Source organism: Myripristis murdjan, chromosome 24, assembly GCF_902150065.1.
Source record: "Myripristis murdjan chromosome 24, fMyrMur1.1, whole genome shotgun sequence".
NCBI lineage: Eukaryota > Metazoa > Chordata > Actinopteri > Holocentriformes > Holocentridae > Myripristis > Myripristis murdjan.
In genome coordinates, this window is record NC_044003.1 from 18,411,760 (window position 1) to 18,427,412 (window position 15,653).

The window sequence follows — 15,653 nt, forward strand, 5'->3', positions numbered from 1 at the left end:
CTCCTAGCAACTACAGGCAATTTTATCTCTTGGTAGCAATTAATACAGAGTTAAATAAATATGTGTAGGGTCACTGATGATTAGATGATTTTAAATGCACTGCTGTAGAAACTGAGATTAAAAAGGCAAGAAATATTGTTGTGGAAGCAATAAATACATTTAGGAATGACCCTGTAGAGGAGGATTGGACTGCAGTGTATGTGGAAGACATGAATGTGGCATGTGATACATTTTTGAAGTTTTACACATCATTGTATGACAGGAGTTGTCCTATATCGCTGTGTAAAAGGAAACAGAATTATGGAAACAAGCCTGGAATAATGAGTGGGTTACAAAAAGCCTATAAGAAGAAAAACAATCTGCATGGAGATTATGTTAAATATCAAACCACTGACATTAAATATAAGGTATATAAAAGTTAAGTTGGCACTGATACTGAGACAAGCCAAGAAAGAATATTTGAATGACAGATTAAAGGAAAACAACACGTCATGAAAGCTACATGGGAGATTCTTAAAAGTGTCATGAGAAATAACTCTACGTCCAAAAGTCTGCCAGATTATTTTGTAAATGACAGTAACGTTATAACGAACATGACTGATATGGCAAATGAGTTTAAATCATTCTTTGGATCAAAATCTTATATTTATAACGCTGTTTTGTGAGATTGTTTTGGAATTAAGCACGGAAATGAGCAAAATAAAACAATGAATGAATGAATGAATGAGTATCCCCTACTTCTTGTGAGCCACATCCTGAGAGTGTTTATCCAGTGTTATCATCTTTTATAACTGTGTCTCATGTAATTAGGTATAAATTCTGTAAGAGGCATGGTACAGATTTTGGATAATCCCAAATGAACACACACACAGCATGCACTGGAAATGTTGGTAGAGGGTCAGGAACTCACTGCAGCCTCCTCCCCTCCCTTAAAGAGGTCTATATTTAGGTGTTGCACCACTAACGCAAAAGTGAATGTGGGAGTGTTTGTGTGAGAGTTTGGTGAGCTGGTGATTGTGCATTAGCATTGACAGAGCTGAGGTCCCAATAAATAAAGGGAAGTGAGAGTACAGGAGAGAGTGAGAGAGGACACAGGAAGTTTCTTTGACCTGTTTTGCAAGTTCATGCTCTGCTTCTGCAAATAAAGAGGGACTCATCAGTTTCTTCCTTTGTGCCTCACAAGCTGACCTCTGAAACCAGAAGCTCCAACACTGTGGGACACACTGCTAAGGTGTGAGAAGAAAGCGTGATGGCCCTTGTGGAAGATATTCAGGTGACAAGTATATTGGACAATGAGGCATCACTCGGGCCTGAGGACTGGGCCGATTCTGCCGGGAGCAACTCCATATACACTGCCATTCTGAGCCGCAATGAGACCGTCAAAGATGCCAAACGTCTGAAGACATTTCTGGAGCTGCGAGACAAATATGTGCACAAGAAGGTGCTGTTTGAAGACCCCCTGTTCCCTGCAGACGACACCACGCTCTTCTACAGTCGCAAGTGCCCAATGAAGTTTGAATGGAAGCGTCCGTCGGTGAGTGAGTGCCTCTGGAGCTCCAGGACACTGTCTCTGGAGTCCTTGCCAGGTTTTGTCATCACGTTGTTCAGTAAAACACTTAATATGAAAGTGGTTATTTGTTGTTAACAGACACTTGTCTCTAAAAGCCCCTGTATGGCTCATTGCTTCCTGCAGAACACACAGGCAGGGTGTGAAGTTGATATGGCTGCATGTCTGTGGGTGCATAGCTTTGGGTTATCACCTTCTAGAGTCACAGACAGCTGACTCTCCCACAGGTGGACGCTCACTGGCAGTGTTGGGAAACACAGTGGGTACTCAGTGTTGGATTTAGGATATCATAGTTTACTGGTATATGTGTACATGCTTACCAGGATGTTTGGTCGTGCCCCAGCCCTGCACGGCAAGTTTGAAACTTGATTGTTACTTGATATGCAGTTTGATGTTTTCATACACAAGATTAGAGCTTTGGATCCCACTTGAAGGGTCAGCCGCGGAGCACGCTCTAAATTGGGAACATGAGGCTGCATTATTACAGCCCCCTGGGTAACCTTGTGATGGGGAAAGAGGAGTCACTGCTGTGTCAGGGACTCCTCACTGCAGCTGATGGTTTCACACCTCAGTCCGAGTCTATCGCTGCAGTGGCAGTAGTCCGACAAAAACTTGAAACTTGATAAGTCATCCATTTTAAAGGAGCAATACTATATATTGCTCCAGATAATAACATGATACAACTGCAGGGTGTTGACAGAACTGGTGATCAATACCAGTGACTCAGCAGTGACTTGGTTAGGCGGTGAGATCTCTGGTTTCCAAAACCTGCACTCTGCACTGTTGTTTTGAAACATAAGCTCACCTTGAATCCTCATTTCTGTCAGCTATCATAATTATCTCTGTTGTGAACATTTGATTAAGTTATATGGTGTTTGGGGTGGTAACATGATGAACGATCAGTCTGGAATATCCATCAACATGTCATCATTTTGATAAATTTTTTTCCTACTGCTAGTTGGCATCAAAAAGGCAAGATTAGTATATAAAATCCTGCAACATTACACAGTGTAGGGTCAAGATTACAACAAGGATGGGAGTGTTTCTTTATAAAATTGTCAAAAATGCTGATAAACACCTGAAAAAAAAGACAAAATTAGAAATTCATTCCCCTTTTTCTCACCAACTACATTTGATCTTATCAAGTGAGCTTTAAAGTTGTGGAAAAATCCTCAAGTGATGAAGGACTAAAGTGATGAGTTAAGATTTTTATTTATATAGTGGTATTTGCTGGTCTTTGTCTGTGTAATACAGCTTTACCTGGAGAGTAAAGACTGGAAAACTTTATTTATTTATTTATTAGGATGCACAACATCACATGCTTATTTGTGAAAAAAAAAAAAAAAATATGAAAATGAAACCTAAACTAATGTGTGCTGTTGTGCATTTTTAAAAAGTGTGTTGTTTTCCCGTCTGTATCCACTTCATTCATTTTTGAGCAACGCACCCCAGGTGAAGCTGCCTTTCTTGCAATGGGGAAGAAGTTAATTGACCAAACTTGGGGGATGTATTACACTTGCAACAAATACTATGAGTGAGAATCCAAACAATCAGTTGTTTTGCAAGAAATCACTTAAATCATTCAAATGTGAAACCTCCAGGAAAAAGGCAGCCTTGTTTCCTGCTTGGCAACCAAGTGTTTTTAAATCTGTCCAAAGGGGTTTGAATGGGTTTCATATAACTTTGTGTATGGACCACCCAATATCCACGAATAACTCCCTGAAGTCTACTGCCGACTATCACGGCATCATGAAATTCCTGTAATAAATACTGCGTATAAAATAGGAAGAGAATGAGTTGATAAGCTCCAGGGAGCCCGACGAGGCTGTCAATCATGCCTATGACAGAGATACGTAGCTATTAGGGCCTCTCTGCCTCCAGCACATTATCGCTGCTTCAGAAAACTCAGGGGTCGTGACCTCTCAGGACCTCTAACAGCTGTCTCTTCATATATAGCTAATGGTCCCAAGTGCCAGGTACTTTTCAACCCAGCCCCGAGACATAAATCTGACTCGCATTCGGCCGCGGGGTCAAGTCTTCCTCTTGTCACTCATCCCAAGTGTGGATTTGTAAATACGGATTCTAAGCTCAAACTGTTGTTCGGTCCTAAATAGAGCACGATATTGGGGAAAACTCGCACAATTCATGAAGATTTAAAAAAAAAAAAATTAAGGGAATCTTCAAACACACCTTGTGGTAAGTACTGACACTATTAACCGTTCTGTTGATGCTCAATAGAGATCATATGGTTGTCTGTTTAATTGTGTTTCACTACCATTAAGCATTTGACCCATGAACACTTTCTCTTCTACACTTTGGCACCCTGGAGATTTTTCTGACAGCACATATCATAAATTTCAGTCAAGATACGAACAGACCACATGTTTTTCCATAATAAAATGGAGTTCAATACGGTTTGAGATTAAATATTTGTATCATAACCTGTACTGATGCTTGTCTAATTCATTCACCACATCACTTTTGACACACTTCAATTTAGCACCAAATATGACATTATGGAAATACTGTAGAAGATAAACTGATATTTCACAACATGCACGGTAATGTCCCCTAACGCTTTCTACTTTGTACGTTAGGAAATTTGTGAAAATCCCCAGTTCATCATAGATGGAGCCAATAGGACCGACATCTGTCAAGGAGAATTAGGTAATCCTGAAGCTGTTTCTGCTTTCGAATAATTATTTCAAACATCCTCCAGCGCATGAGAGCTGCCTGTGAATGTTTAACTCTCAGCTGTGAAGCATGGAAATGCCTTTCAAAATATAACACAAAATATATGGTTTTCCATTCTTTTTTCACATTTTGTTTAATTCACTCAATTTTGCAAAGCCCATTGTAAATTATTATTTTAACCAAATAATACATAACTAAGCACAATTCTTTATTTTAATTTTGTGCTATAGCATGTGTTGCTTTTTTTTCAAATAGTATGCATTTCATTTTGGTATGAAACTCTTCATACTTTTCCAGGCCTGTATAACATCCCTTCATTCTGCACACTTCATTTAGCATGCTTTTTTTTTAGTGAGACATGTGATGTTTTCACTGAAGCAGGCACAATATTCTAGACAAAAAGAAGCCTGGTGGAAATTCTCCTAAAGAGGCTGAATTAAATCTGTTCAGATTAGTCTGGTACAATGTTTCTAAATGAAGTGTTTTAGCTTGAGAGTTGGTCTCAATCAGCCACAAACTAGAAGAGCGCAGATTTTATGCCAGGCGTATCTCCTCCTTTCTGCACTAAAGGCTACCCGATGTGCTGAGCGAAACTCGGGAGAGACTCAGCAGCCAGTTTTACTTTTCAAATTATAAATTCAATTGCTCTATGATTCAAATATGATACAGTACCGTAGCCTTAGAAAATATACCGTAAAATTCCCAAAGTCTCTTGCGTTTAGCTTTTTCTCGCTCTCTCTGCATCTGTTTCAGTTAATATCATATTATATCAGAGGTCAGGAACCTGTGGCTCGCCAGCCATTTGTGGCTCTTTGCCAGAAGTCACATGGCTTTCAGCAGGAATCATGTTTCAAAATGCACAAATTAAAATAGAAAAATTGAAAATATAATACAACACCAATGGTCTCTCTCTCTCTCTCTCTCTTGCAGTTGGGAAGCATCAGGCTATTTAGCCTATCCTATTTTAACCTGCAACTCTGCCACTTTTTACAGTGTAGTTTTCTGTTTTCCAGTGTAACTACTCTGTGTTATGTTACTTTCTTGTCAGCAGTATGTTTCATAAATTCGTCCAAAAAAGGCAATGCACCTGCTGGATTTTTTCACCCACAATCGAAAAAACACAGCCACAATAGGATAAAAAGCGAGCTAGACAGGGAATGAAGTGAGGGAGTGGCGTAGCGACCCAGTAGTAGGAGAAGAGAAATAGGGAAAGGGAGAGGGAGCAGCGGTGGTCGAGTGAGCTAGATAGTGAATGAGGTGAGGGACAGGCGACCCGCAGGCTGTGCAAAGAGAGACCAACTATTCAACCACGAGATGTTTTTTCATCATATAGTCCTAACTGTACACAAAAAACTTAGGCTCACACAGACACACACACACACACACACACACACACACACACACCCACATACAGGACGGAACACATGACCTCCTCCAGCCATAAACTTCAGCTGGAATGAACAATGACAGCGATCCTATCCAGAGTTATCTTGCTATTCTTAAAGACTGGCACCCATCACTGGCATCAACTGACAACTGCTTACATTTATGAAGCGGTATGTTTGGTTGGAGGCCTTTCATAGCTTCATGGATCTGTTGCTGACAGGTGACTGCTGGCTGCTGGCTGCCATCGCCTGCCTGACACTGAATGAGAAGCTGCTCTACAGAGTTATTCCCCCGGACCAGAGCTTCACTGAGAACTACGCCGGCATCTTCCATTTCCAGGTACACCTTGGCCCCTCCCACTCCTGACACCCAACCACCCACCCACACACACCCACCCACATATACACACACATACACACAGACACTCACACACACACACTGCTACTACATCAGCAATAAACAACTTAAATTCTATGTTCTCCAAAATTGTTTACTTGATTAACTGGATTTGGTTATATTAAAGTAGATTATAGCGGTATAGATAAAATAAGATTATACTTGATTAGATTAGATAAAATTATGCTTGATTAGAAAATATTTGATTATGATTCGATTAGATTGTACTTGATTAGATTACATTAGATAAGATTACTGAATTAGATAGTGAGATAAGTAGAGATGTGTGAAGGAGCGTGTCTGAATGTTGGGTATGTGTATATGATGTAAAGCAAAATAACAAAATAAAACTAATTCTGAAAAACTGGATTGACCAAGACTTTGCTGATCAATAATGAATCTAGTGATTGATTTGGATGGGGCAGGAAACGTTGTTCCTTTCATCCTAAAGAGTCTCTCCTTGTGCAGCACTACAGCTCATCACCTGTTTTCACTCTCTTCTGTCCTCCTGTCCTCAGTTCTGGCGCTACGGCGAGTGGATTGATGTGGTTGTGGACGACCGCATCCCCACCTGCAACAACCAGCTCGTGTTCACCAAATCTTACAGGAACAACGAGTTCTGGAGCGCCCTACTGGAGAAAGCCTACGCCAAGTAAGTGTGATGGACACCAGAGTCCATTAATATCCGCCGTAAAGTGGGATTGTGCAACTCATCACATCTTCACCTCCATGTGTCGCTGTGATTTTATCCAACCGGGTTCAGATTTCACTACAGCTCGAGGATCAACTCACACTGAAAAATATGTCCACCTGGAGAAGTCATTTAGTTTGGTATTGACCCATAAAAGCTTGTGAGAAGAGATCAAATGCATAAATCTGCCTTGATAATTTCAGTTGTTTCCAGTGCAGTTAGTTTGGCCTGTTTTGAAATTTTGTTTTTAGTGCCAATATCTTGAATAAGATCTGGCTTTAAAATTATGTTGCTTGATACAAGAAAATCCATCAAACAAGATGATTTTGCAGTGGAAACAAGTCACATTATACCCCCCAAATTTCACTTGTTTCAAGCAAAACAAGATTTTAAGGCTTGGTCCAAGAGCAACTGATTTGTTAAGGTGTTTATTTTTTTCAGCGCAGCCACATTTCCCATAAGCCCCGAGTCGTTATGTTTCTCCAATTGGCTGGAGACTCTGTTAAAATCCAAAGCAGGGGAACAACATATCTGCACGCTGCGCTTTCAATTTGAACGATGACCTCTTTCTCAGGTTGCACGGGTCGTATGAGGCACTGAAAGGGGGCAACACCCTGGAAGCCATGGAGGACTTTACTGGGGGAGTCACCGAGTTCTTTGATCTGGAAGAAGCTCCCAAAGAGCTCTACAAGATCATGAGGAAGGCTCTGGAGAGAGGCTCGCTGATGGGCTGCTCCATAGACGTGAGTGTTTGGAGCTTCCTGTAGAAGTTGCTCTTATAAAAAAACCAAAATGTGCAGGCAAGATGAAGAAACTGGGGGGCTTGTGGTGTCCTGGTGGCTTTCCAGTCTTTTCCTGCAGTTAATTATGAAATAAAGGCTAAAATGTGGCCAAACAGAACTCAACTCATGTAGACATTTCATATCAAAAGTTTAATAAAAAAAAAAAAAAAATCAAATCCAAAGTAGAAGAAAAGAGAAAAAGGAGCTTGTTGTTAAGGACATCGTGGTGGCATGCACAGTAAAAATATCAAGTCATATGTTCAATCTTAATTTTTTTTTCTTAAGACCAGTGAAGAACTGATGAGGGTTATTGCAAATAAATTTGCTCTCAAGTTTTCTCCAAAAAGTGGAAACTGAATTGTAAACAAGTGTAATTTTGACACCGCAGTTGGTTTGACGCAAGCCAAACAAGATTAAAACATTCAAAACTATTTTACATGTAGCCAGTATCTGTTTTGCCCTGATATCCTGAATGTCTCTCAGGTTTTTTCAGCGAGTGACATCGAGAGTCGGACTGAAGTGGGACTAGTCAGAGGCCACGCCTATTCCATCACAGGCCTGGAGGAGGTACAGTAAAATGTACATCAAAGTGCGGATTTGGTATTCTTTTAGTCTGTGAGGATGATGTGCTTAAAGCTGATGGAGTGTGTGTTTCTAGTGTGAACAAGCTACAAAGAACACCAAGATTCGCCTGATTCGCATGCGCAATCCCTGGGGTTGGGTGCTGTGGAAGGGACCGTGGAGCACAAAGTAAGATTTAATCTGCGAGATTAGCAAACATTGATAGAACTGTGTTTGTTTGATCCTATTGAATTAAGATGTAGGTTTGCTGCATTGGCAAGATAATGAAAACCAGTGTGTTGCAGAAAATATTAGTCTAACATACTCGTCTGTGATTGACAACATAGCTGACAGTGCTGATGCTATCCTGATGCTCCGACATATTAAAACAAAAACTATGATATATTTACGAATATTATTTGACCCACATCTGATCCTAGTATAGGAGTCAGTAACCATGTGCCATGGAGGGCCGAGAGTCTGCAGGTTTTTATTCCAACCAAAAACTACACCAGGTGATTTCACTGATTAGTTCCTCCTCTCTGCTTGAAAGTGAGGTGAAATCCCCTGGTGTAGTTTTTGGTTGGAATGAAAACCTGCAGACTCTCGGCTCTCCATGGCACACGGTTGCCTACCCCTGTTGTCCTAGTAGGACTTGTCCAATGCTGTAAACTTGATTTCCTGTTGTGCTGAGAATGAATTAAGTTGTGGATTGGTTTTTGCTCAGTTCTGAGGAATGGTCCACACTTTGCGTCGCCGACAAGAACAACTTAAAGAAGCAGACGGTAGAAACAAGTGAGTTCTGGTGAGTGAAACCAGACATTTCATCCTTCCTGCATTTCATCATTTTATAACAGCTTCTGCTTGTATCTTGTTTTTGTTTTTTTGTTTTTTTCTCCTAAACGCTTCCTCTTCCCTTTTCCCCTCCAGGATGTCCTTTGATGACTTCAAGAAGAACTTCACTAAGCTGGAGATCTGTAACCTGACCCCCGACACGCTGCAGGGTGACTGGAGGCACAGCTGGACGGTGGCTGTCAACGAGGGCCGCTGGGTCAGAGGCAGCTCCGCCGGCGGCTGCAGGAACTTCCCAGGTGGGGACCGTCTCTTAGACCTGGGACGCACTGCAGGACCTCCAAAACTGTCTTCCACGCAGGGATCCCATACATAAAGACAATATTCACCAGTTCTTGTGTTTCTGTTCAGTGAAGTGCATACACCTCAGCACATGTAGAGGGTGCCCAGATGGAGGCATTTGTTGAGCCAGTGTTATTTTGCGAATGGCTGGTCTACATTTTGGTGTGGAAAGCTAAAACCATCTATGTAAACCATGTATGTATGCATACATATCGCCTTACCTACACTCATATTTTGATCTTAAACGAGCAGCACTTACAGTCCAAAACACATTTCCCCAAATGGGAGAGTAAAAGTGAATCATATTATACCATATTGTATTGTATTATAAGATTAAGTTTATCTGATTTAAATGGTTTTACAGGGCCACTTTATAGAAAACAAAACTGATCTGAACCCTCATAGTGCAAGAAAAAAAACTCCCCAAAACTGCATTGCATCGCATTGCTGATTTCATATTGTGTTGTAGCTCTAGTATATTGAATCATACTTGTAATTTCTCATGCATGAAAATGGTCACCTCTAAGGACGCTGAATGATGGCACAAAATATCGGCCCACTTCCTGTGTTTTACAGACACATTCTGGACCAACCCTCAGTACCGGCTGCGTCTGTATGAGGAGGATGATGATCCAGAGGACGAGCAGGTGGCCTGTACGGTGGTGGTGGCTCTCATGCAGAAAGGTCGGAGGAAAGAGCGCAGCAAGGGGGCCAAGCTCTTCACCATCGGGTTCTCCATCTACGAGGTACTGAACCACTCAGCCTTCCTCAGACATATGTGAGCTCATGTACATGCACTGGAGGTGACGTCGCTTTTCATTCCTACTTTGTCTTCCTAGGTGCCGAAGGAGGTATGCTCATCTGGGAGAAGGATGTCAGTGTGATGAGGCTTTTCCAGTTATGATGTGTATCTGCAAAGAGGCTTTTATGTGTGTGTTCGCTCAACCTCTCATGTAATACATTGCAAAAATGAGCATGGGAACTTGTAGATCCTAAACTAAATTGATCATAAGAAAATAAACAGGTGAAGTAAAAGCCACACAAATTGGAAATGACTGAAAAAATAGAATAGTTAATGCCTGACTCATATTGAATCTACTGAACATTGATAACACAGTAACATGTGGTTCTGAATTATTTCAGTTTGATTTAAATTTGTCACTTTTACATTAAAAGCACAAACTGCAAAAATTCAAATGTATACTTGCTTTAGCCATTCAGTTATTCCCTTTAGTTAGTTTTATGAACTACTTACACTGCAATTTCATAAATCATTAATTTATGGTGGATAAACCATTGCACAACTTGATATAATTGAAATTAACTTTAGAAAGCAGGCTAAAACATGTATGTAACATAGGTTGGTCTGTTGCATTTTTAAAATGTTACATTTATAGAGTAGAGGACAAACCCTCTTTGACCTCCAGTGGGTTTAACTGCTTTTTTTGTGAAAATATTTTTAGAGTTATTTTCAAATAATGGCACTTTTCTGGTGGCTAAGATATTGTTCTCACCCTGCCACCACTTTGCCCTCACTTTTCGTCGCTGCTGTTTTCATACCCAGATGCGTGGGTGCAATCAGCATCTGCAGAAGGACTTCTTCCTGTATACGGCTTCCAAGGCCAAGTGCAAAACCTACATCAACTTGCGTGAGGTGACAGAGCGTTTCCGTCTGCCTCCGGGAGAGTATGTCATCATCCCCTCCACCTTCCACCCGCACGAAGAGGGAGAGTTCATTCTCCGGGTCTTCTCTGAGAAGAGGAGCACCTCAGAGTAAGGATAATGAGGGGGGCTGATCTTATTTCTGGGACTGCTGACAGTAAAATGGATGCAGTAAAAAGGGAGTCATCACCAGTTATTGGCAGGGATTCCTCTGTAACATAATATGTGTTTCCCTCTCAGGGACGTGGACGCCGCAATCGGGTCTGACCAAATTCAGGTTTGTAACTTGATCCACATGGTATGGTTGCACAATATGGTCAAAATATATCATTCTGACAGATATTGCAGTTGAAATATGATTCAAGCAGTTGTGTAAATTTAAGTTTGAAGTCTGCATTACCCTTTGAAGTGGTTTGAAACACTTTCAGTAGCTTTATAACAGTTGATTGAGGCGAATGTTTCCCATTAGGATTCTCACTGATGTCTATTCTGCTCACATTAGTACTTCTGGGCTGATGGCCAGACACTTCTACTTTGATTGCTTCACAGATTGATTGTACTGTGAAAATGATTTGTAGAAGCCGGTGTGCTGTCACAGCCTTTGCAATACAGATAACAACCAAACTGCAATATCAGAATGATTTTGATATATTGTAAATCCCACGTCTCTCATCGGTTTTGCTCTCAGTATCACCCATCTCTCCTGTCCTGTTCATATCTGTTGACTGTTTTCCCCAAAAGACTCAATAATAAGCCGAAAAAATTGAAGTCTTTTCCTTCATTTCATCTCATGTCATGCCTTCTCCTATCCCTCCTTATTTTCTGGCCATCAGCAAGACAAGAAAAAGAGAGACAAGGTAAAGGAAGCATTGCATTCCTGGTTTGAGCTCTGCTTTCCCTGTCCTTGCTTTACATCTTATTTGGGCTTCTAGCAATACTGGCAAACATAGTGTTTGGCCATCATCTTATGCACTGACTGCATGCGGTGGAATATCCCTCCCTGTGAAATAAATGTCCCCATCTCTCTCTTTTACCCTGTTTGTCTTTCACCCCGATCATAATTGTCCCCAACCCCGGTGTCTCTTTTCTCTCCCTTTACCAACCTCCCTCCACCCCAGCCCATTGTATTTGTGTCAGACAGAGCACATGCCAACAAGGAAATCGCACATGACGGCATTCTGGGCGAAAGGAAAAAGAAGAAACCAAAGGTAAAGCAAGGAGAGAAGCATGTGCTGTGCATTTTTTTTTTACAGTCAAACCAAAACACAGACATTGCTGCTACGTAACCATTCGCTCAATGTAACCTCTGCCCTGTCGTAATTTCCTGGCGACAGACGGGCCTGAAATTCAATCTTAATCGGGTCACATATGGTCATGGGGAATAAAACAGCCCCACTGAACTACAGTTTAAAGGCCAAGTGAGCTCATGTGGCCTAGTTGCACCTGTTTTCCTGTAAGGCCTCAGTGTTTACATGTGTGGTCGTTACTACTCAGGTCAGTCTCTTTCTCATGTGCTGCCCTCATCTGGTCCAGTGAGGAACTGCATCCTCTAGTATCGAGTGATGATCAACCATGGAGTTCAGTGCTTCACGGTGCAGCAGGAATGATTTGTGCAAAGATACACCTTTTTAAAATGTTGTTGACTGACAGGGTTTGATCAATGAAACTCCTCTGCACAAAGCAATCATCAGCCAACACTTCAAATCCTGGTTGCACAATTGCCTGAATCTTTTAGAGAAAGTGACTCAAGACAAACAAATAACAAAACAAATAAAATAACTGGTGGTTTTTGAAGAAGTGATCCATGTTTTAGACGTAATGAGTGTTAAGTTGCACTTGAAGCATTTTGGAAAAGGATTCTACAAAAGCTTGCAAGCAGGTGTAAACACCTGTTTCTAAGTCTTCTCGTTTACTGCGTTGCTTTCTGTCTCATCCATCAATCAGGTGCCACAGGAAGAAACTGAAGAGGAAAAACAGTTTAGGGCCATTTACAAGCAGATTGCTGGTGAGGTGAGTACTGACCACACTGGGAGTTTTGTTAACAAGGAAACACAGAAACAGTGCAGAACGGATGCAGAGTCATATTCAACCTAATATGCAGGATCTGCCATATCCATCCTCCATCAGGATATGCAGATCTGTGCCAATGAACTGAAGGTGGTCATGAAGAGGGTCCTTGACAAACGTGAGTTCACATCATTTGCACTTCTACTTGGTTTCATGTGCTGCCTTGACATAAAAATCTGTCCTTTTCCACAGATAATGAAATAAAGACGGAGGGTTTCAGCCTCGAGACGTGTCGGAGTATGATCGCTTTGATGGATGTATCCTTTCATTTGGCTGAGACTGGATAAGTGTACAAGGAGCCGACAACAGAGCAGCTCATACCTCAGCTTGTGACCGGAAAGTTGTTGGTTTGTATTTGCTCAGCAAAAACTCTCTGGGTCAAGTTTTAAAAATCCATATAGGAACTCTATTATGCAGGTCAGAGTTAACATTTTTACATCTTCGGTATTCAAACAGAACATTGTTTTGGTATTGATATATAACATCTGCTTAAATATGTAAAATCATGGTAAATAAACAAATTGACATTGATTACATTGAACAACATGGTTATAGAAAGAACTTTGATGTCAGTCTGCCCATTCAGCACTTTACTAGAAGACAACATATCATGAAATTTATGGGGCAGATTGGCATTAAATTTGGAGAACACATTCATGCTCCTCATAGGATGAACCCTGTCAGTTTTGGTGACCTTATGATCTTTCTTTTAGTACCATCCTCAGGCCAAAAAGCTGACTGTGCACACTTGATATCACAAAACGTAGTTAGGGGATAGCCATACTTGGTAAGTGCATTCTTACTCCCTAAAGGAAGATTCCTCTTAATTGGAGTGACTATAGCACCTTTCCTGTAGCACCACTTTCAGGCCAAACATTCAACTTGTACACACACAAAAAAAAACCTCAAAATGTAATGGATGGATTGGCAACTATTTTGTTGAGGGTATTCGGCTCAACTTTGATTCCCTATCAGCTTTTTTTCTAGTACCACCTTTACAAATTGCTGCCAACTAATCCTGCAGACACTTTGAAAACGCCCTCACCATCAATGTTATTTAATGGTGTTTTTTTGCCATAACCGAACCCTTTCCAGACCGATGGGACTGGAAAGCTGAATCTGCAAGAGTTCAAACACTTGTGGAGGAAAATCAAAGAGTGGCAGGTCAGAGTGTTAACCAGTTTAATTCACGCCCATATTTAAACAGACCTGCAAGCTCTCGTGATCTGATTATCCATCTTCAAATCTCGTGTTTGCAGATTATCTTCAAACGCTACGATCAAGACAAATCCTGCTCCATCAGTAGTTTTGAAATGAGGAATGCTGTGAATGATGCAGGTGAGCATCCCTCATGTGGAGTGACACACTGACAGTACTAGCAATAATAGCAAAATGCAAAATGTCACAATTATTACCCAGACTTTCCACACCTGAGTGAAAATCCTGTAACCACGTGCTGTACACTCTTCTGGCCTGTGAACTCTAATTTCTGTCCCATCCTCTCTCCACACACTGCACACAGGGTTTCAACTTAATAGCCAGTTATATGACATCATAGCCATGCGCTATGCAGACGAACACCTCAACATCGACTTTGACAGCTTCATCTGCTGTTTCGTGAGGCTAGAGGGCATGTTCAGTAAGTACACACCACACTTGGGTTTGTGCATGAAAAGCAAACCAAAACATGTTGGTAAGGAGGGCAAAAGGTCAACATTTAACATTAATATAGTTTTGCAGCTATACTTGGAAATTAGCCATATTTCACATATAAAACTTTTGATGTTTTGAAACTGAATCCAAGTATATGAAACACAGAATATGTCACTAACAACTTTGACACATTGAAGGACTAATTTGACCTCATAGGCTTTACTTTTTGCAGCCTTGACATTGTGTTGTAGGTTAATAGAAAACAAATGGAGGTGAATAGAGTCTGATGTGTAATGTCTACTGCAGGGGCGTTTAAGGCCTTTGACAAAGATGGAGACGGCATAATCAAGCTGAATGTCCTGGAGGTGGGTAAACTCTACTTTACTCAAATGTCGCGCAACATTTATATTTCAGTTGTAAAACCATTTTTGCTCATCTTGGCGTTTCCCTCACTGTCTTTGCAGTGGCTCCAGCTGACCATGTATTCTTAGGTCAACCGGCAGCATCAGTGATCACGTCCTTGATAACGCTCCTCTCTCTCTGGACAGCAACCGGCTTTCCTCTGCCTGACAACTTCAGTTCAAGTCTCTTACACAGAAATGTTTTGTTTACTGCAAAATCCAAGCTCACGCACTCCCAGAAACATTAGTTAACTTCCCCTGTTGATATCCCAACCAATTTCTATTACGAGTCAATTTGCAAGATTTTTTAAAAATGTAACTGCCACAAGTTTGTTTTTTTAAAAAGAAGCCCTTAGCTTATTTTTTTTTCCAAAGTCATCTTAACTGATAACCTATCAACAAGGCCAATTTCTAGTTACCAGTTTCATAGTTTTCCAGTGCTGAAGACAACAAACTGATGCTCAAGTCAGACTAGACTGATAATCATGTTACATCTGAAAGCAGTCTAATGCAACTGTGAAACTGAGTGTTTTACAAATTTGACATGCTTTGGAGAAATAAAAACTCAGCACTGTATTAACTAGAAAATCTAAAAGAAGAGCTCAAACTAGAACTAAAACCTGAAAGAGCTGTGGGCAAGTTATTTTTTTGTCTGAGGA

At 40.9% G+C, this 15,653-nt stretch overlaps 1 protein-coding gene across 4 annotated transcripts; it reads left to right on the forward strand.

The window, feature by feature from the left end:
* Positions 1 to 1,249: 1,249 nt before the first annotated feature.
* On the forward strand, positions 1,250 to 15,623 carry capn3b (calpain 3b). 4 transcript variants are annotated; one of them, XM_030046583.1, is made up of 23 exons: positions 1,250 to 1,534; positions 4,165 to 4,234; positions 5,868 to 5,986; positions 6,562 to 6,695; positions 7,309 to 7,477; positions 8,000 to 8,083; positions 8,175 to 8,266; positions 8,805 to 8,882; positions 9,008 to 9,168; positions 9,788 to 9,957; positions 10,051 to 10,062; positions 10,776 to 10,984; positions 11,114 to 11,150; positions 11,707 to 11,730; positions 11,992 to 12,081; positions 12,818 to 12,883; positions 13,001 to 13,058; positions 13,133 to 13,197; positions 14,036 to 14,104; positions 14,200 to 14,278; positions 14,463 to 14,579; positions 14,900 to 14,958; positions 15,058 to 15,623. In XM_030046583.1, exons 1-23 carry the CDS (start codon positions 1,250 to 1,252, stop codon positions 15,082 to 15,084), a joined length of 2,274 nt encoding a protein of 757 aa, XP_029902443.1. In that variant the 3' UTR covers positions 15,085 to 15,623. The 4 variants fall into 4 exon arrangements, with proteins under 4 accessions (XP_029902443.1, XP_029902444.1, XP_029902446.1 ...); XM_030046584.1 differs by lacking the exon at positions 11,707 to 11,730 and having other exon boundaries at positions 1,467 to 1,534; XM_030046586.1 differs by lacking the exons at positions 1,250 to 1,534; positions 4,165 to 4,234; positions 5,868 to 5,986; positions 6,562 to 6,695; positions 7,309 to 7,477 and having other exon boundaries at positions 8,058 to 8,083; positions 8,805 to 8,872.
* Positions 15,624 to 15,653: the final 30 nt, after the last annotated feature.